This window comes from Python bivittatus, unplaced genomic scaffold (assembly GCF_059951505.1).
Source record: "Python bivittatus isolate LINGU-HERP-01145 unplaced genomic scaffold, Pbiv_v1 ctg000980_np1212, whole genome shotgun sequence".
Lineage (NCBI taxonomy): Eukaryota > Metazoa > Chordata > Lepidosauria > Squamata > Pythonidae > Python > Python bivittatus.
This window is the reverse complement of record NW_028277125.1, coordinates 61,971,547-61,994,266: the sequence shown is the minus strand read 5'-3', so window position 1 is coordinate 61,994,266 and position 22,720 is coordinate 61,971,547. Positions and strand designations below refer to the sequence as shown.

The following is a 22,720-nucleotide window of genomic DNA, read 5'->3' as shown; positions in this document are numbered from 1 at the left end:
TGCCTGTGTCTTGATGCACAATCACATTTGGGGCATATCAAGGTACTTAGATTATGTTCCTCAAGAACTCTGAATGCAAGGACACCATAACTGCAATATTATTAAGGCACCCTGTCTAAACTCCAAGCAGATGCATTTGACTTTAACTATTAATACAGTGGGGCAAAAAAGTATTTAGTCAGCCACCAATTGTGCAAATTCTCCCACTTAAAAAGATGAGAGAGGCCTGTAATTTTCATCATAGGTATACCTCAACTATGAGAGACAAAATGGGGGGAAAAATCCAGAAAATCACATTGTCTGATTTTTAAAGAATTTATTTGCAAATCATAGTGGAAAAAGTATTTGGTCAATATCAAAAGTTCATCTCAATACTTTGTTATATATCCTTTGTTGGCAATGACAGAGGTCAAACGTGTTCTGTAAGTCTTCACAAGGTTTTCACACACTGTTGCTGGTATTTTGGCCCATTCCTCCATGCAGATCTCCTCTAGAGCAGTGATGTTTTGGGGCTGTCGCTGGGCAACACGGACTTTCAACTCCCACCAAAGGTTTTCCATGGGGTTGAGATCTGGAGACTGGCTAGGCCACTCCAGGACCTTGAAATGCTTCTTACGAAGCCACTCCTTCGTTGCCCGGGCGGTGTGTTTGGGATCATTGTCATGCTGAAAGACCCAGCCACGTTTCATCTTCAGTGCCCTTGCTGATGGAAGGAGGTGTTCACTCAAAATCTCACGATACATGGCCCCATTCATTCTTTCCTTTACACGGATCAGTCGTCCTGGTCCCTTTGCAGAAAAACAGCCCCAAAGCTTGACATTTCCACCCCCATGCTTCACAGTAGGTATGGTGTTCTTTGGATGCAACTCAGCATTCTCTCTCCTCCAAATGCGACGAGTTGAGTTTAGACCAAAACGTTCTACTTTGGTTTCATCTGACCATATGACATTCTCCCAATCCTCTTCTGGATCATCCAAATGCTCTCTAGCAAACTTCAGATGGGCCCAGACATGTACTGGCTTAAGCAGGGGGACACATCTGGCACTGCAGGATTTGAGTCCCTGGCGGCGTAGTGTGTTACTGATGGTAGCCTTTGTTACTTTGGTCCCAGCTCTCTGCAGGTCATTCACTAGGTCCCCCCGTGTGGTTCTGGGATTTTTGCTCACCGTTCTTGTGATCATTTTGACCCCACGGGGTGAGATCTTGCGTGGAGCCCCAGATCGAGGGAGATTATCAGTGGTCTTGTATGTCTTCCATTTTCTAATTATTGCTCCCACAGTTGATTTCTTCACACCAAGCTGCTTGCCTACTGCAGATTCAGTCTTCCCAGCCTGGTGCAGGTCTACAATTTTGTTTCTGGTGTCCTTCGACAGCTCTTTGGTCTTGGCCATAGTGGAGTTTGGAGTGTGACTGTTTGAGGTTGTGGACAGGTGTCTTTTATACTGATAACAAGGTCAAACAGGTGCCATTATTACAGGTAACAAGTAGAGGACAGAGGAGCTGTCTTAAAGAAGTAGTTACAGGTCTGTGAGAGCCAGACATCTTGCTTGTTTGTAGGTGACCAAATACTTATTTTCCACCATGATTTGCAAATAAATTCTTTAAAAATCAGACAATGTGATTTTCTGGATTTTTTCCCCATTTTGTCTCTCATAGTTGAGGTATACCTATGATGAAAATTACAGGCCTCTCTCATCTTTTTAAGTGGGAGAACTTGCACAGTTGGTGGCTGACTAAATACTTTTTTGCCCCACTGTAATTTAATTCCCACTGGTACCTATAAAGCACCTCTGGATCAATAAAAGGCCTGGAAGACCAGAGCTGACTTCTGAGCATTCTGCAATACATAGTGTGCCTTCCTCTATTCCTCTGAGACAAATAATTCTCATGATCATGGTCTATCACAAAATACCCATTTACCAAAAGATAAACTAGCGCTAACGATGCTATAGTCCCAATGTGACCCTTGGGGATTCCCAAAACATTTTTGCAAATAAACATAATGATACATAGAGGTACTTTCTTTTTAATCTTGCCAGGATTCTACATAATTCTTAAAATAATAATTTTAATAATTTAATAATAATAATTATTATTTAAGTGAAATGGAACTGTGATCCTAGTGAGTACCAACAGAGATGTCTGGGGAAACACTGAAGTCATGGGTGCCATGCTGCCCAACTGTGCATTAGGCCAGTCATCAGCCTCACCTAAACTACAAGGTAGTTGTAAATGCAAAATTGGTATCTATTCATAAATAAATCAATGGACAAAAACAGTACTCAACCAGCAGGCAACCTTTAGACCTTACAATGCCTGCAGCTCTTTCCTCGTTACTTTTTACATTTAGAATCCTATTTTTCTCAGGCCATACCCACTTTTCAGCCCTGGCCCCATGCATTTATTTGAGTATAGCTCTTGGCACCAAATTCAACTGTAGAGCCTGACCTATTCCATCAGAAAAAAAACAGTTGCCTACATTCTGGATATTCTCTATCCTGAGCACTTGGGGGTCAATGCACTAAATAGAAATAAAACAAACAGATTTCTTTTCAATGGATTTCAAGTAGAATTATGTGATCCATGAAAACATGCCTGAATTCTGTGCTCATACATTGTAGCTCTATACATCCATTACAAAAGGGAACTACTTAAATAGTTATTGATATAATAAATAAAAATAGATGAATGTTTCTGGAAACTCACTTAAATATACCCTTCCATATGATTCTTGTCATAATTACCAAGTTATGACAGAAGGGCAATAGTTCCATCATGAGGTTCTATTCATGCTGGCTAGCATGAACATATAATTTTTTATTCCTATTCCCAAAGGAACACATGGTTACATAAGTTCTTTTAAGGGTAGAAAAACTAAACTTTGGGGACAGCAGTTGTGAGATGAGGATTTTTTTCTTATGAATGACCTATAGAGTGATTTCAGTATCCATCCTCCAGTACTGCCTCTAAAACTACTTTTTTCTGTCTATGAAAAATAAATAGGGTTGTTTATCCTAATGGAATGGGGAGAAGCTACTGTTGCAGAGTAGGAACATTTATTGAGCATTCTCCAGTAATACCCCAAACAGCCTTCTGGCCAGCATAACAGAATCAGTTTCTTTCAGCAATAGATTAAAGATTACCTCCAACCCCCCAACTTTAGCTGTTAAAGTTGTTCTTCAAAGAGGGAGCCTTTTTTAAAGTCCTGAAGCCTGTTGCTTAGGCATTTCCAGTTCTTAAAGACTTTAGTAGACTAAAAGAATTCAGGGTACTACACATTTTCATTGTATACAATTAAGGGTTTTTGCATACTCAAAATGAAACTGAGAGTGAAAATTTATATTAGGTTTTTACAGTGGCTCATTTGTTCTTTGTCCAAAACGTTCAGCACATGAAAACTTCAGATGATATGCCTCTCCACACACATGAGCGGGAAGACATAAGCATTGAATGAAAATGTTGAAGTAGGAAAGCCATGATAGTTTCCACATGAGCTAGAGTGGTCATAATACAGGATCCTGGCTTACATGGAAGCCAACATTTGTATTGCCCAAATCCTTCACTTCTGCCTGAAATACCAAATATCATTAAAATGATGTCAGCAGAGAGTGCAGGAGTATCCAAAGCACGCAGATGGTAGGAAATTAATAACATGCAGGTTTTTGCATTGTCAGTGCTAGCAAAATTATGGTAGAGATACACCAAACTTGGAAAGGCTCCAGCTTTAAGGTTGAATCTGGTGAAACAAATCTTCCCAACCAGTCCTCAGGATTCCCAGAGAACTCTTTCAACCTTTTTAAGGCCTCGTGCCTTACAGAAACAGCCATTTCAAGGCATTTACTTTGAAGTGGCTATTCGTTCCTACACACACACACACACATTTTGCAGTGAGAAAGGAAAGGAGGAAGTGAAGCTGAATCATTATAAGCCATGATTTCCAGGTGTTCCAAGTGTTGTTTTCTTAACTGGGAGAACTGAAAGAACATGAAGCTGAGAGTCTGAAAGTCCTCAGTCAAAGCTTGCTTGCCCAGAAGTGACAATTCCCCCTGAGTCTCATGACATCCATGGTTAGGGAGGCAGTAATATTATCTGCCGCCCAAAAAACCCCTGGAGTAAAATTGAACAGCAAATTTGGGTATGCTAGACACAACTGTGGATTTACAAGTTGTGCAGGCCTATTTTAAACAAGTGATATTAAACATGTCCTTCACATTTACCTTGATTAAAGCAAACACATTTTGTTAAGAAAACTGTTCTTACCATCTGAAAACTTCTGGTAGAATGAAACTCACACTGCATCATATCAAAGAATATTGGAATTGTAGCTTTTCTAAGCTCAGTTTCAGGAATCAGTGTCATTTCTAACATGGGCCCCACCATCTCAGGAATGAACTTGATTTTGTGCTGGCCTGTCAGGAATAAAAAACTGAATTTAAGAGAAAAATAATTACTTTCTTATTTAAAGCATAGTAAATAAGAATATGTCAGCTCTAGCCTATGTAGAGACTTTATTTATTATGTATAATAACCATAACCTGTGAATGTAAGGAGCAGGACTTCCACACCAGAGGATGCATCTCAAGTAGATGTAATGACTTTAGAGCATGCTATTAGGCAATTTTTTTTATAGAGACCAAAAATTGCCAAGATTTGGAAGAGATATTCAGATGCTGTGATGTGTCATGCTACAAAGATCAGACTCATTCAGGCAATAGTTTTCACTCTGAAACTCTGTGGAAAGTTGGACTTTGAAGAAACATTATAGAATATTGACACTGGTTTTGGAGAAGACTCCTGAAAATAGCATGGATAGTCAGGAAACAAACAAATGGATTACAGAACAAATCAATCCAGAGTTCTCACTTAGGGCACAAATGATCACACTCAAATTATCATATTTTGGACACATTATGTGAAGACCTAGCTCTCTGAAGAATTCTATAATGCTGGGTAAGATGGAAGGAGAAGAGGATGATTAGTAGCAAGTTGGACGGAATCAATTACAGCATCAACTGATGTATTGTTGGAAGACTTGAAAAGTCAGGCTGGAGATAGATCACCCTGGAAAAAGTCTATTTATGCGGTTACTTGACTATCCAATTGGGATATAAACATTATGTAAATATTTATACTGTACTAAATGACAATTACCAACTTCTTTAAGCTCAAGAACAGATACACCTGTTCTCTACCACATTCAGCACCTGCTGGACATCTATTCTTTTTATCACCATTCCAAAACAATTCAACTATATGCAAAGATGGCATGTGCAAAACAAAGATTTGACCATGGTCAACTATCGCATTTACTTTGGCTAGCTACATGAGCAGAAAATCAGTGGCCATGAAAGAGGACAAACAGGTATCTAGGAGGAACAAAAGCAGTAGATAGGCTGACTTTGCCTGTTTTGAGCCTGACAATGTCACAATCACTATTGTCTATACACAATCTTATCTTGGAGTGGGTCTTTGGCACTGGAATTTTCTGACTGTTTGGATTGAGCTATAGCAATGAAAATTTCTGCAACTGGAGATACAGGCAGCATCAAATCGGCATTTGGTTAGGCACAGTACATACGAGTCTCACAATGGAGAGAAGGGCTATTTCCTTCCTCCTGTCCCTCAGGGCAAAATAGTTAAAGGGGTCTAGGTAGGAGGAAAGGCAAAAACAATTCACTACCCTTCATCTGTTCTCTCACACCAATATAAAAATATATATATTCTAAATTGGCAAAGTACTTAAAAGAAATGAGAATTGATCATTCAAGAAAGAGCAGAAATTATACCACCAGTTGGGATGGCATCATTACAGTTGTCAGAAAAAGTTTCATCTACACGATTGACTAATATTTTATTTTTTAGAAAAGAAGAGGACTTTGCCCTGAGGGAAATGAACAGGGAGAAAGAGCCTTGTTCATTGTCAGTGGTATCACAAAAAATGATGGCGTAGCACCAGAAATAAGAAAATAGAAACAAAAAAGAAGGAAAAAGAAGCATGGAGCCCTAAAGATGCCAAACAGTTGAGAAAGGAATAGCAGCAACAGTCCCAGAAGGCACTGAAGAGCTCTATGGCAGCATCAGAGAGAAGACAAATGGTACTGATAGCAGGAGAAGAGAATGAAAGGAAGGAATCAGCTTGCAGACTGCAGTTAAGAGAAGGCTGAAGAAACATTAGCACTGAATAACTCCCGGACAATGGTTCCAGCAACAAGCCTGCAGCAACTGGGGAAAACCTAGAGACTCTGATAGGCAGTGTAAAAAGGTGCTGCTGCCATAACAGTGAGGGGATGTCAAAGCAGTAAGGTGCTAACAGTGAGAAGATGGGAGTAAGATTTGGTTACCAGACTGATAAAAATTCAGGAGAGGAGATAGTAATGCCCTTCTCCATTATTAGTGAAAAGACCTGCCACCTCACTGGATCACTGTTTGACTGTTACAAAGAAAATCAAAAGACTCTAACCCAATGTAAAACTGGCATATACTGATTCTGAATAGGAAATAATTCAATTGATGGATTTTTTACAACCCTATCCCTTTCTTTTCAATAAATCTTGCTAAAGAGACTTTCTGAGAATTGTTATTGAAAAAAAAATCATTTTCAACTTTTGGTAACGTTGAAAGAGCCTAACGTTGAGCCAAGAAGCATCGCTGGTGAGTATGGAAGACCTGAGCACCTACAAAACCAAAGCAGCTCAGATGCTGAAGAAAATGTTGGCTGAGTCCCTCTGACTCACCAGAACACTGCCATGTACATCAGGTGACAGTGGGGCCAGAACAAGCCAAGTGTACCAGCAGCTGGTACTGAAAGACAGCTGCTGCAAACACCAAAAGGTGGGAAGATGTGAGTCTAGGGGTCTAAGCACAGTTGGTATCCAAAAGGGGACTGCAGGGCCATAAGGTGAAGCCTTATGGGGCAGCAATGGGACTCCTCAGGAATAGGCTGACCAACTCATGAGGTGGCACAGAGGCTGGTATGGCAAGAGAACCAGGTTGGACACTGAAAATCCAGGGAAGCAATAGGGCAAATATAGCTTTGGTGGTCATAGACAGCACTAAGCAAGCTACATAAGAAGGAATGGGCTAGAAGGCTAGCACTGGGTAAGAGAATAGAAATCAAAAGATAGAACTAAATATAGAAGTATATGGGGGGGGGAAGTAAAAATAAAGTGGTTAGGACCAGCTAGGGATATAAGGATAAAAGACAGAAATAGAATATAAGTTAAAAAAACAGGAGTCATAGCTACAAAGTAGAATTAGTTATTGAGTAAAATAAGAACAAAAGATTAAAGCAAATAAAAGAAATAATTTATTTCCTATCAATAGGAAATTGATTTCAGAGTTGTTTGAATTAAAAGGTTGAGATTCTTGCCACCATTCCGAACCTTATAAGAATAGGACAGAATAGAAACAAAAGTCAAATTAAAGAATGATACTGGTACAATAGTAGTATGGAATTAGAGAATCATATCTGGGAAAGGTGAAGATGAAATCAGAGATAGAATTTGAGGGTCAAGTACAATAATCATAAATAAGAAAAGTTAAGAGAAGTAGAATATAGAATTAAAAGACTGAAATAAGACAGTCTTTTAAATGAAGATTTAAAATCAGAAATAGGAATAAACAGTACAATATGTAATAGATAAGTTGGGATAGATAAGATAGAAATAAAGTAAAAGAGAAAGAAACAATATAATAAATTAGAAAGTACACCACTTTCAATCTGGGGAAAAAGGTTTATTCCTGTAGTGCATCTTGATAATAAAGCACCCAGTGGGTGGTTAATTTGTGACCTGCCCGAGTCTGTAACATGCCAGAACCTATGAAAATTGCCATTCACAAAATTCGTTCCCCAGGTATTTACACAATTCAAATAAATGTCTTCTAGATGATAAACATCTTGATCACAGAACAAAATGAGAGGATATATTAGAAGAATAGTTATTGTTCCTCCTTCATCCATGATTTATCATACAAATAAACAGAGAAATAAATTTATGCATTATTTCAGACCTGGTCTTTCCATTACTTATATGTAGATGCTGGGTCATAGGGAACAACAGTGTGTTGTTGTTGTTGTAGCAAAGAACTGGGTGCATTATTAAGCTCTGATACATTCCCACACCAATATGTTAATCACAGGCACAGTGCAGAATTCTGTTCCATTATCAATGTTGAAATAAGTTTCAGCTTCTTGATGGGAAACAAAGTAGCATTCCATTATGTGAAATTGGGTGGGGGGGGGAGGCACAGAAAATATCTTATCTTTCATTTCACATCAAGATAGATAATTGTTTTGGTCAGCCCTGCTCTACCATAATACATAGACTGCTTTGGTTGGTTGGTTGGTTGGTTGTTCGTTCAATGTATATGGCCGCCCATCTCAGACCAGTGACTCTGGGTGGCTAACAACAATAAAAATAGTCAACACTTAAAACAGTGCAAAAAATTAAATATAAATATATTTTAACATTGGCACACTGCTTTAATATAATAATGTAATATATAATAATAATAATATAATAATATAATAATGGCATACTTTCTACAAACATTTAGAAAAGTTCACCTTTGAATTTCTAATGGCACTTCAAAGAATTATTACTTTTATTTTACTGAATATCCCAACTAGCAATCTTAGCATATTCAGTGAGGAGCCTTCTAGTAAATTAGGAAGTGCTTTTAAAAATATGAAAGGATTATAAAGATTTATTTCTATACTTCACTGTTACAGAAAACACATTATGATGTCACAACATTATTTGTCAGGGAGACTATTCATGCCAGGAAGTTACTCTTATCTCACAAAGTTCTAAGTTTAATAAAGGAATTTCAAAGAGAACAGAAAATTGAGTAGTTTGAAGTAAATCTGCTAAAGAGGTATGTTGCTGTAATTATACATTTAAGCCTTGGATTACTCTTTTACTCTGTATGCACTTGATCTAAAATGATTTCAGAAGCTTTCTTATTCATTTCAATTAAAAGGAAAAATCCACAACTGTTTACTGAACAGACAAAGGGAGAAAAACAAGTGGACTTCTCACAATCACAAGGAATTGGTGCATCAAGGAGGGGTATATTTCCAATGAAAACACATACAGAGAATATCACAGCTTGATAGTAGACACCATGACTTTTTTAAAAAATCCAATTTCAAAAGGTGTTTAGGCCCAAGTAAACTCACTGTTCTCTTTGGGCATGCTCTAATCCATTTCAAAATCAGAACCTTTCATGATTATCAGAAGTACTCAAGGAAAATGCAGCTGTAAAGTACTTCTGACCTTTTTGTAAATCATACAGTGTGCCCCATTTAATCCTTCCTTGCAGGTTTAATTGATAGAAACTGGGAATCAGTGAAGGAAGATATCTTTCTATGAATATAATGTACAGAAATGGTATACCATGAATAGAGAAATGGAAAGGGCAACTGAAAAGATTAAAATGTGTATAATCACATCACAGATCTTTCCCCTTCTTCCTGAAGGCCATTTACTTGATCAGTTCATCAGTCTCACCCATCCCAAGTTATTTTCCACTTCAAACGTTATGGCATGAGAACCAATCATGCTCAGGGATATGAAAAATCTGTTCTGACTAACCAGGAGGGAGATGTTTAGATTTAACTTGTAGATGCAATCCATATCTGATTTACTTCCCAGATTCCTTTGAAAATGTAAATTTGGCCCACAATTGCCCAAAATCACTGTCTTTTTAAGAAGTCCTAGCTGTTTTTCACTTTTGCTCACCAAACATTTGAGCAAAGTGAGCTCTGCAGTGACAAGGATATTTTCAAATGTTTTCTACTTGCTATTATCTGGCAAAATTCATGTAACTGTTAATATACACATAACTAAGTTGTTGATTAATAAAAGTTTGTAGAACCTCCCTGTGCAAATTTATCTGCCATTGGGCAAAAACCTTTTGGACATGAGATTTTATCACTAGTTGTGGGCCAAAGTTTCTGTTAGAAGAGGATACTATCTAAGGCTGTCCATCAGTATCGTGATCCTCATGTGTCTTCTATAGTTCCTTAAATTGCAGAATGCTGCATCAGTCCTGTCTTTACGATACAGTGACTTTGGAAATTAATTGAATAAAGTCCTGCTAGTCCTATCCCAAGTTCTAATCAGTATCTAATCAAGTTTTATATAATCAGTACTATGTTTCTGGATGTCTTTATCCTTCTAATTGGGGTGGCTGGCTGTTTCAAATTGTTTGCCAAGAAGATCTTGTCTAATACTTGTCAGGATTTTAATTTATGTTGAACAGAGTATTATAGGATTTACATTTCTTGAAGCCAGTCAGATTGAATTATTTATTCTTGGAAAACTGCTGTAAGAAATGTATATTGTAAACATGGATATTACATGCTCAGACAGTACTGTCAATATTTTGCATAACTGCAGACTCTGAATAGCAAATCAAAAATTATTCTAGCTTTCTATGCTCATGAGAGAAGGTATCTAGAGTAAACATGGAAAAATGAAGAGGTAAGGGAAATAGAATGGAGTGATTAGAATCTTGCAAACATTTGTTTGTAGATTCCACCTGTATGTATTTTCTTAAAAAATATTATGATTCCATAGACAGAAATGTAATTTTTTTCAATCATTATAAGAAAGTTCTGTACTGTTGTCTTTCATCTTGATGACTACAGGTATAATTCTGCAGTATATCAATAATTGGGAATGCATACGTCAGTCATCCCTCATTTTGTGGAATTAAATAGTTTAGAATCCAGTGTGACAAAGATCATATAGTACAAATATGTACATGATGCCTACTGTATTTTCTTGGTGCCTACTATTTTTAATTAAAGTTTATTTGTGGTGAAAGACCAAAATCGTAAGTCCAATACATTCAAGGGAAAAATAGGAAATTAACACATAATTAAAATTAGAATGGCTTTTTAATCAAATTTGAGGTCAGAGGACAAAGCACAGAAAACAAAATTCCGGATATTTTTACTGAGGTATCACCTAAGAGGAAACATGTGATCTTTTTGTCCTATCTTGCATGATTGTGAGTCAGAAAATGAGCTATTAGTTCAATGCATCATGTGATGTAAAAGGGGCATGCCAGAGGCCTTGTGAAACTTTTCAATTCTACTGGGGGGATCGGCAAAGTTGACTTTGTACTGGGCCAATCTGAAATCTTCCTTCTAAAACAGAGGAACAGAGGAACGGCAAGGATAAAGGCTCTCTTGTGAGATGAACTAAGGTTGCTTGCTAAATGTTTTGCATGAGAGAATTGTCTCCCAAACAGACCCATGGCCTACCAAATAGGAGTTTTGGAAAAGTCCAACTGAATGGCAGTGTCAAAGCCCTATTGTTTCAAATTTAACCAGAATCTACCTGGGAGAGAGATAAAATAATAAATAGTAAAGAGAGATAAAATAGTAAATGGAAAAAATAATATTGTAGATTGGCAAGATCTTTTTTTTTTAATGTGGGTATTTAGTTGTTTGGCAACATCAGGGAGACCAAGGTACTACCAGAGAAGTGTAACTTAGTCCAGGATTTTAGCAGACATAATTACATATGAGTCTCCAGAGAAGTTAGACCAGAGAAGTTAGACCAAATGGGGTTTGGGTCATGATAGTAGCAAATCTATCCTCCATATAACAGACATCTAATGACCTTGGCTGTAAAAACTTTTATGGCTACTGGGATATGGTTATTTCCACTTTGATGTCCAAAATGAAAGACAGCTTTTGAAAGCCTGTGGGCTTGAGCAGGAATGACCCTACATTGTTCATTCAAAGAGGCTTAAAAACATATCCTAAGGTAATTAAATACACTAGTTTGCTTGATGCTGAGGGAATTAATTTTCCAGGAGTGCTGGCAGTGGAAAGTTCATTTGGAGGAAGTGACTCTTTCCGTTTTATTGTGGTAGTGATGACAAGTTCCTCCTCTCTGCAATACTGGGCAGGAGTACAAAAGCCGTTTTATCAGTTTATAATTTACTCTTATCCTGACAGAAGATGGAGATGTTCAAGTTATATCACCATTACTATACTGTGGCTTTCTTTTATGAATAAAAACACAGTAATTTAAATTCACAAGTTGCAATCCTGCAATTCATTACCTTTGCATATCAATGGGCTTTGTACATGTTCACTACATGCTGGATGGCTATCTTAATCTGAACATTAATATGAAATAATTTTCTATGGCAGGTGACATCTTTGCTCAACTGTACTACTAGTTATTTAAAATACCTCAAATACCAATATCCATGCAGTAATATTATTTTTTATGCATTTTGCAGGGTGCCTTTTTCCAGTTTTGTTTAGCATCTGCATGAAGCCGCTGGGAGAGGTCATTCACTGACATGGGGTAAGTATCATCAATATGCTGATGATACTCAGTTGTATATCTGTGCCCCAAACCAGCCAAGTGATGCTGTCATAATTCTGTCCCAAAGTTTGGAGGCCATGGAGTCTGGATGGGGGTCTGGTTCAACCTTGGCAAGACTTACTGGTTCTGAGTTTTGATCCCCCTGGGATCCAGTTCTGAGAATTTTCCACCCGTGGCTCTAGGTAGGGTTGTACTTCCCTACTTGAAGCTGGTACTCAAACTGGGGGCTCCTGGAATTGCTTTCTCCACTTGGAAAGCAAGTGGCAGCTATAGCTAGGAGGACCTTTACAGAACTTTTTCTTGTGGATCAATTACACCTGTTTCTGGGCTGGCAATTTCTGTTCATAGTCATTCATGCCTTAGTCATCTCCTGGTTGGATTTTTGCAATGCATACTACATGGGGCTGTTCTTGAAGACCATCTGAAAACTGCAGCTAATTCAGAATACAGCAGCACAGATAGCAATGGTGTGCCTCAGTACACCCATGTAACATCACTACTTTGCAGCTGCACTGGTTCCTAATAAGCTTCTGAATGCAATTCAAGGTTTGGCTCTTCTCCCATACACTCAGCAAGAATGGTAGATAAGCCTGTTTTGTGCCATGAGTGTATATTACCATCAATCAATCAATCAATCAATCAATCAATCAATCAATCAATCAATCAATCAGGTTTCTTGTGTTGATTTGGCATGGTACTTGTTTTCATTTTTCTATTTCGGATCTTGATTTTCTTTTTCTTTTTATTGTTGTATTTCACCCAGTCACAAATTGTAAGAGGGCTGGCTTATAAATGTTCATATAAATAAAAATAAATAAAACTTCAGCATTTTCTAGCCTTATTCCCCAGGTATGTTGCAGTACTCTTTGCTGACAGTTTACTACTTGGCAACCTGCAAGGCATAATGATGTACAACATCCTACTTGTTTAAGAGTTGAATATCTAATGGGATATCCTCTCCCATAAGTACCTGTTTATCTAGTGGGAGTGCTGGAGAGGGGTCATATGCTGACTTGAGAGGTTATATTCTGAATACAGATGTCTTTGTTGTGAAATTAGCTTCCCATTTAGTTATGGAAGGCTTTGGGTTAAACAAAAGCTTCTTTGTGATCTGGTCTGGTACTGTCATGCAATGTTTTAAAATTTTTAAGAATTATTTATGTTTGTTTATTTATTAGCTTTGTGTGCCTCCTGACTCCCAACAACTCCCAAATATAATGTTGAATATGTTTTAAGGTTTTTAATGAATTATTTTAATTGTTTTTACTTTATTGTGTTCAGTGATAGTACTTTGCTTCTGATAATAAAAATGCTGGTTAGGAAAAATATGGATAAATAAATAAATAAATCCATCACACCCACACACATCTACATATACTGCAAATATGACTATTGGCTTAGTTAGAAGAGACTAAGAAAATCCAAAGACTGGACAAAATCATATTGAAACATAGTTCTTATATATAGTCCTTAGGCACACTCATTCAAATGTGACAGTAAGATAAACTCCTCCATGTCTTTTACAGTATTCTAGTGTCACTTCATAACCCCGTATCTTATTAATCTTGGACATGTTCAGATGACATATACTGTTAGGCTTCAAGGCTACACAGATACCATCACTCTGTGGTGGTGATTTGCACTAAGAATTATATACAGTCAACACTAGTCTATTCCTCTATTCCCAGAAGTCTGGCACAGCCTAAAAACAACTAATTTTATATTCACATTCCTCCTACACACATAAAAAAAAATGTGACAGGCACGGTAGCAAATTTAACACTCAATCTTGTGCAGCCAGCAGTAATACATAATTATTTATAGTGGCTGTGAACTTTAAATTTCTTCTAGAAATTCCTTTTCTGACTTACTAATTATGAGGAGTTTGACAGCATTCAGGCACGGTAGTCCTGGATCAAATGTCAATATTTAGCTTCATGGCATTCTTTTATTGATTCTTTTATTAGGAATATTCAACAATCTTTTTTAGGGGATATTAAAAGACAGTGACACTGTCTCTGTCTGAAGAATATACTTGTATAATATCATCAACCCAAAATGCTATTATGTCAAACCCATTAGCTCAACACTTTGGAAACTGAAGATAATGTATGGTTGAAGAAGAGTAATAATCTGAATACAATAATTAAACTAGAAACTCATGAGGGCATAATGGACCCATGGATAATGTTACTAATACGTTTGATAATTACATATAGAAATAACCGCATCAACCTCCCCCAAAAGACAAAAAATGAAAGGTAAATTCATATGGGCTTCTTGTTGAATCCGATGATGAATGAAACCACTAATGCTTGCAAAGTTTTTTGATGAAAAATGAAAAGAAATATTCACAAACCATGCCATGTATGTGTGCATGTATGAGTGTGTGTCTGTAATTTCTATTACCACCTGTCTCATAACAATGACTCTGGATTGCGTACAAGAATTAAAACAAAAATAATGAGAATAACACTCCAAATAACTAATATCCAAGGTCACCAAAAAAAACCCCAAACCTGATTCCAATTTAAAATAACAGCAGCAGAGCTCATTTAACCTCTCAGCACTCATACAAAGTATGTTCTTCATAAAAAGTAATGCTGAGGATAAACTTTATGAAGGGCAATAGTCTTAAAATGAATTAGAGGCTGCCTTTGAAAAATGCCAAGCTAAATGAGTGGAAGGACATTTACAAAATCCAGTGCTGTTCTGCCAAATGAAGGTTTTCTAAACAAAACTGAAGGAAAATGATTAGAGAGAAGAGAAGCCATATGAAACATCATATATCCCAACTTCAGGATTAACTGACATAGTACAATCAAGAAGGAATGAATGGCATTAAAACCCTGCTGTATTCTGCACATCTAGCAAATCACAGAGAGAGAACTCCTGCTCAGACTACTCCAGGACAGCTTAGGTCCAGCATTTTGAAGAACTGAAAGCATATAATTGGATGGGACCTCAAATATAAACTCATCCAATCTAGAATCAGGAAATCCTGACAGATTACCAACTAGACTCTTTAAAAACTCTCAAAGGAGAATTCAAAGCATTTTGTTCCATTGTCAAATAACTTGTGTCAGATTCAGCCGGCGTGGCACGGTGAACGCTGCTGCGCTGCTGCTCAGTTTCACCTAGTCAATTTCAGCACCCCAGGCGCTAGCGGTAGAAAGGGGAAGTTTAAACCGCAAACTGAATGGCAACAGGTGGCGGCGCTTAACTCCAACCGCAAGCGGATACATTGTATTGCCGCCGGCTTCCCTTAGGCGCTGCAGACAAAGGGAAGCGCAGTGGCTCGGAAGCACAGCAATCAACGCGCGATTGAGGATGCCCGGTTTCATGTGCAACAGGAAAGCCCAACAAAGACAACAACAACAACACAACCAATAAACAGCATTCAAGAAGACAAAAGAACCGGACTGAATCTGCCATTTGGGCGAGGGGGATTACGGCGGGTAATCTGTAACCAAGCAACGGGGTAAAGCGCGGGAACGGGGTAACTATAAAATACCATGCAAGCTGTGCCAAGCCAACCCTCGCTTTGTCTGTACCTACCTACGTTACGCTTTAGTAAACTTCTTTGCTGAACCCATGTGTCACGAGAGTTTCTTTGGAGCTGAATGGGGTAAACCTTACAACTTGCACCATCAGGAAGTTATCTGTTAATTTGAATCTGCTCCTCCCTCCCTCCCTCCCTCCCTTCCCCTTTCACATTAGTCTTGACTCCTGATGACTGCCTGGACTACTCCCTACAGTTTTCTTGGCAAGATTGTCAGAAGTAGATTGCCACTGCCATCTTCTTAGGGGTGAGAATGACTGACCCAAAATTACCCAGCTGGCTTCATGTCTAAGGCAGGACTAGAATTCATGGTCTCCCAGTTTCTAGCTGGGAACTTTAACCAAATTGTTCCTCAAGTTTGTGTCACAAACTCCATCACAGATAGTCCCCAGGTTAAGAACTAGTTCCATTCCCAAGGTCTGTCCTTAAGTTGAATTTGTATGTAAGCTGGAACAGTATTATTGTATAATACTGTATAAATAGTATTCTGTAATGAACTTGAACCATTGTGAATTTAACTCAAATTTTTGCTACAATATGCTCTCTTCTTAACTATGTAACCTGATATTTCTTAACTCAGGGACCACCTATATTTATGAAGCAGCCCTATGCAACTTAAAGATGGCTATAATATTTTATGTTAAATTCTGCACAGTAAGCATACCTAATACCTCACAAAAGGACCAAGGTCACAAATTAGTGGAAGTATCCCAATCTTCAAGAAGGTTAAAAAAAAAAAAAAGTAAGCAACTAACAACTGCCAGCTTGTTAGGAGTATCTAAAAGAGTGACAGAACATATCATTGAACAATCTGTTTCATGTCCATTCTTCCAACTTCAGGAAAAGCCCAAACTTCCCTCTTTCCAATTTACTGCACATTTTCATATTTTTTAACATTAGCAAAAAAACCATATCTCTTTGTACGTGTTTCTTATTGTTTACTTATGTGAAGCTGATCTCCTAAACAGCTCAATTCATAAAATCAAAACGCTTAACTCTAAGCAATGTATTTATGATCAGGATAAGGGTAACTATTAACAACAAATAGCATCAGCACAGGAATAGTTATAGTAGATTTCTAGAGAAATTAGCTGAAAAGCTTTAGGCATAATTTCTGGTTTCAAGATCAGAGTCCATATACCAGTTTCAATTGTCTAATATGGTTTCAATTGTCTAATATGGTTTCAATTGTCTAATACTATGGAGTCCTTGGGGTTCTCTGAGCTTGGTTGTTTTCTTGCAGATGTTTCGTTACCAGCTAGGTAACATCTTCAGTGCTGGCGGGGAGTGGGGTTTGCTCTCTGTTTATAAACAGTAGCTTGCTCTGTCAGTGTTGGTGGGGGAGCTGTTTTTTCCTTGGTAGTTCCTTCATTAGGCTGCTGCTTACTGCTGGATTATCTGTCTGAGTTGGTCGTTTCTTGATTATGGTATCATTTACTGCTTGATTGTCTGGTGTTAATCTCCGCTTATCTGGGTGTTGATTGTTTCCTTTTTATTGTCTCTTTTGAATAGTTTGTAGATCTTGTTTATCTCTATGTGTCTGTTGATGGCTGACTTGTCTGAATACCAAGTTTCCAGGAATTCCCTCATGTTTTTGGATTTAGCTTGGTCTAAGATGCTGACAGTTTCCCAGTTGAAACTATGGTTAAGTCTGTCCATGTGTTGTGAGATTAAAGAGTTTTCATTGTGCCTTCTGACTGCTAGTTGGTGTTTAAAGATGCACTCTGCTAGTCTTCTGTGTGTCTGTCCTACATAGTGGTTGTTGCAGTCCTTACGCTATATGTTGTAGATGACTCCTGTTTTTTCTTCTTGGGCTACTGCATCTTTTGGTTTACTTAAGATATTTTGGAGGACTTTGGTTTGTGTGCTACAGAGATGCCACGTGGTTGTAATAGTCTGTTGGTTGTTTCTGAGATGTTTCTGATATATGGAAGTGTTATCCTTTTCATAGCTTGTATTGGTTGTGCTGTAGTGGATTGAGTGGTCAGGCACTTTTTGATAAAGTTGTGTGGATATCCATTTTGTTGGAAGATGTTGTACAGGTTGTCTGTTTCCTTTTTCTGCTGTTCTGGGTTGCTGTAGTGCGTTTGTGCTAGTCTGGATAAAGTTCTTACACAGCAACTCTTATGGAAGGTTGGGCTGTTACTTTGGTAATGGACTACTTGGTTAGTGTGGGTTGTTTTTCAATAGACTTGTGTTTCTAATTTGCCATCATTTCCTCTGCTGATGAGGAAATGATGGCATATAAAATTAATAATAAATAAAAATAAAAATGTGGATATCCAGGAAGGGTATTTTCTTCTTCTCTACTGTCTAATACTATGTCCTGTATTTTGCTTTATTCTGGATTCAGGTCACTAACACATTCAAGTAAAGAAAATAGTTCCAAAATAGGTAGTTTCTGATCCCATTTTCTTTACAACATAACTGTTCAAGTACAGTACATTTCCAAATCATAGAATTATCATTATATTAATTTTCTTTCTTATCACATACATGAATTCACATAATAATCAGAAGATACATCAGAACATTGACTGCCCCATTGCACTGAACATTTTACAATGCTGACTAACAATTATTGATAAAGTTGATATTTTATATTCAACACTTTTCCTCTATAGTATTTTAAAAATATATCAGCTATGATTCAACCAACATTTAGGTGAAAGCCAAATAAAAAAGCAAATATTTACATTTACAATATCCTTAATAGGTTTCAGATATTTCAATCTACAATATTTGCATTGACATTTGATGGAGGTGATACTCCTGACCTAATGTTAATTACTACATAAAGTAAAGACTACAAGGGAATGACTACAAAGAAACTGCAATAAATTTGACTAAATATTTTTAAACATATTATAAATAATTTAATTAACAATACAATGAACTGTGTTTTTTCCTTCTTTGTACTTTTTCCAAGTTGTTCCACTCTTTCATTTTAGCCTTAATCATAATTTTCTGTGGGTCATTGCATTATATGTTATAAATAATCATTTCTGAAGAAATATCAGTGCTAAGTGTTATAGCAAAACTAGCAAAAACTGTGGTCATTTAACAAAGTACAAGCTTTGTAGTCGAGAATTCAATTCATCAGATTGAAGAGTTACAGATAAACTATCAAGCTCTTGGCAGCCCACTTCAACAGAAAGCAAGGTTCTCCCTGGGTTTAACAAGATTTATTGAAGAGAATAAGATCAAGTTACAGAAATCTCAAACTGGGCAACTTTCATTTTTAGAATTCAATTTATCCCTCAGCTAGTTAAGATGAAGACTTTTTCAGTTTACTAACAGCTTGTGTGTGAAGTGGCAAGGAGGCCATTCTCTTAACTGATAAGAGAGGAATGTCCAGGTGCCAGGTACTTCTCCATATATTTTGGGCTACAATTCCACAATCTCTGCTATTGCTAAACTGACTGAAGTTGATAGGAGTTGTATTTCAAAATATCTGGAAGAGACCAGGTTGACTATTTCTATACAACGTTCTTTGTTCTTTTAGAGATATTCATGTTATAAGAAAAGTAAATTCCAGGTAGAAGGTAGAAAAATAGAGAAAGTTATAAGAAAAATGTATTAGCAATAGAGTACTGGACAAAGCCTTTTTACCAAAATCTGTAAAATATTTTAAATATTGTCTCCTTAACTGCTTTCTATAATATATTTATATATGGTATGGTCATTCACTAGTCCTAAGAATGCCAATAAGCCTTGAAGCAGCAAAGGTCCTTGTTTAATAAAGGACAATTATATTTTTCAAATACTTAAAAACAAAGCCAAAATTAATATTAGACTGCTATCTCCTACTCTAAAAAGAACTGTCCGTCCTGTACACTAACAAATAATTTTCAGGAAAGGTGATCTATTAATGGATATAAAGCAACCCGTCACATCGGAAATCTCTGACAAATGCTTTGACGCACAAGCCATAACAGTAAATTACCCTGTTGTATGAATATTTTCTGTATGTCAACTACATCACTGTGTTACAGAATAATGCAGAAATAGGTATACATTTATGTAGGCACAGAATATGCAAATCAGGCATACATTCTAAGGATCAAATAATAGGGTTCTTACCCAGATTATACCACATGTCACGAATCTCAAAACCAATTTGTCTTCTCATATCACCATACCTAGAGAAAGTGTAAATTTCTTATTAAAATGGTAGTATTGAAAGATACTTTAACTGACTATATCAAAAATAGTAGCATTTAGAACTAAATTGCATCTTATAACTTTGAATAATGGAAAATTTGAATAATGGAAGATTTTTCAATTTGTTAGGCAATATTTCCACTGTTATGAACAGGAAAAACATAAGCAAAAATTACATTGACATTCATAAATCATACAGAAAGAAAATGATTTAAATAATAAATCAAGAAAACCTCTAAATTCATGCATCCTAGCTCCCAGTTTAACATCTGTATTTCACAACCTTGCTTAAAGGGAAAAAAGAATTCCAGTTGGTACTGTTTTTTCTGTAAACTTTTCACCTGTGGGATTTTCACTTTGCTTTACTGGCATATTGCACAACTGTCCCTTGGGAATCTAGGGTGGTTATGTAGATTAATTAAAGTATTTTTCATTTCTCAGTCTCCTGAATAAAACAAATTGAACACCCTTAGGAATATTTTATTTTAGGTTTATTTTAATATACATGGAATGTAGAAAATGACAAATGATAAGGAGCAGGAATCAAGAACAACCAATCAGATCAATTATTTTTAAACAACCATGACACCTGTTGAGACAACACAATGGAATTAAATGTATGGTATCTGGAAAGCTTACAGAAATTAGACAAAAATAGAATATCATTTGTATTAGATGTTATACTTTTAAAAAGATGAATATACAGTTGTGCTTAAAAGTTTGTGAACCCTTTTGAAATTTCAATATTTCTGTATAAATATGACCTAAACATAATTTGTTCTCCACACAAGTCCTAAAACTAGACAAAGAGAATCCAATTAAACAAATGAGTCAAAAACATTATACTTGTTCATTTATTTAGTGAGGAAAATGATCCAAAGTTGTGGATCATTTGTGTGTGGCAAAGGTATCTGAATATCTAGGACTATCAGTTCATTTGAAGGGGAAATTAGAGTCAGGTGAACACTGAACACATTCTCTGTGTTCAGCTTTAGGTTAGCTCAGACTACGTGATGATGGATTGAAGTTACTGTCCGTAACCTTAAGACTCACAAGCATGCAGAAAACATCTAGAGCAGTGGTTCTTATACTAGGGGTAATTATCCCCAAGGGGGATATACAGTGGTACCTCGGGTTACGAATTTAATCCGTTCCGTGACTCTGGTCGCAACCCGATTTGTTCGCAACCCGAAGCAAATTTTCCCATAAGGTTCAATGTAATTACCGTTAATCCGTTCCGGTGTCTGCAGACCACACGTCAAGGGCGGAAAAATGGCTGCGGACCACGTGGCACGGGCGGAAAAACGGCCGCGGACCGCGCGGCAGGGTGGAAAAATGGCCACGGACCGCACGGCAGGGCGGAAAAATGGCCGTGGACCATGTGGCATGGGCGGAAAAATGGCCGCGGACCATGTGGCACGGGCGGAAAATGGCCGCGGACCACGTGGCACGGGCGGAAAATGGCCGCGGACCACGTGGCACGGGCGGAAAAATGGCCACGGACCACGTGGCACGGGCGGAAAATGGCCACGGACCACGTGTCACGGCGGAAAATGGCCGCGGATCCGGTTCGTACCCCGAGGCGGAGTTTGCAAACCGAGGTAAATTTTTGTGGCCGGAGCTGGTCGTAACCCGAAAAGTTTGTAAGCAGAGGCGTTCGTAACCCGAGGTACCACTGTACTGTGGGTAAGGGAGAAATTTGTAATTGCTAGTTTATGTGTCTGAGATCCAGTTTGGAACTGCTGCTGCCAAAATATTTGTGTAAAACAACCAAATCGGGGGGGGGGGTTGTTGGTTGGGGTAATGACATTATTCAAGACTGGAAAAAATAATCTGGGTCAAACAGTTTAAGAAGCATTGATCTAGAGTTTGAGATGAGTTACAGTAATGAGTAATATTTAAAAAAATGCAGAATGGTTTTTAAAATGTATTGGGAATCATTAGAAAATGGAAAGGCCGGTGATGTGGCAGATATCTATGCTTCTTGGAGATAAGATTACAAATACTGAGCTAATGAATATAAAAATACTGATTAATTAAAAACCTCAGAAACAACAGCTGAACCATAACATTGTCAAAAGTGCCTTTTTCCATTAATTTAGGGACATTTAGTCCAATTTTCTATGCTCAAAATTCAGAAGGAAAATACCGCATCACCAGATACCACAGTATGGCTGAATTTACATATCTTATCTTATCTTATCTTATCTTATCTTATCTTATCTTATCTTATCTTATCCCGCAAGGTGTTCAGCATTTATATGAAATCTCTGAGTAAGGTCATTCAGCATGGTGTTACCTATGGCAGATGTTCTGTACATAGCTTAATGTATTCTCTGAACCCATTGAATTGTGGTTTATTCAATAAACCATGACTGGGCAAACCATGTATTAATGCAATGTATATACCATACCTCTATTTTTGGTATTTTAACCAGCAGTGCAAAGGTAAAACATGATTAGTGATAATTATGACTAAGCAGGATATTTATACTGAATTAATGTAGAACAAAACAAAACATATTCTAGGCCTAATAGCATAACACTCTCACTTTAATCATGATTTGTTAAAAAAGGCATGGTAGCCTTGGTTTGTCAAACCAGAAAGTTAAGCCATAATGAGTGTGTTCATACATTA

At 37.3% G+C, this 22,720-nt stretch overlaps 1 protein-coding gene across 2 annotated transcripts in view; it reads right to left on the bottom strand.

Moving 5' to 3' along the window:
• The window catches only part of DOCK1 (dedicator of cytokinesis 1), a 458,761-nt gene that overhangs the window by 110,448 nt on the left and 325,593 nt on the right, over nucleotides 1-22,720 (bottom strand). For both annotated transcript variants that reach the window (XM_088132121.1, XM_088132122.1), the window contains exons 32-33: nucleotides 20,002-20,060; nucleotides 4,261-4,409 (exon numbers count right to left, since the gene is read on the bottom strand). In XM_088132121.1, the coding sequence (XP_087988247.1) occupies nucleotides 4,261-4,409; nucleotides 20,002-20,060 (208 nt within the window). The remainder of the gene's footprint in view (nucleotides 1-4,260; nucleotides 4,410-20,001; nucleotides 20,061-22,720) is intronic.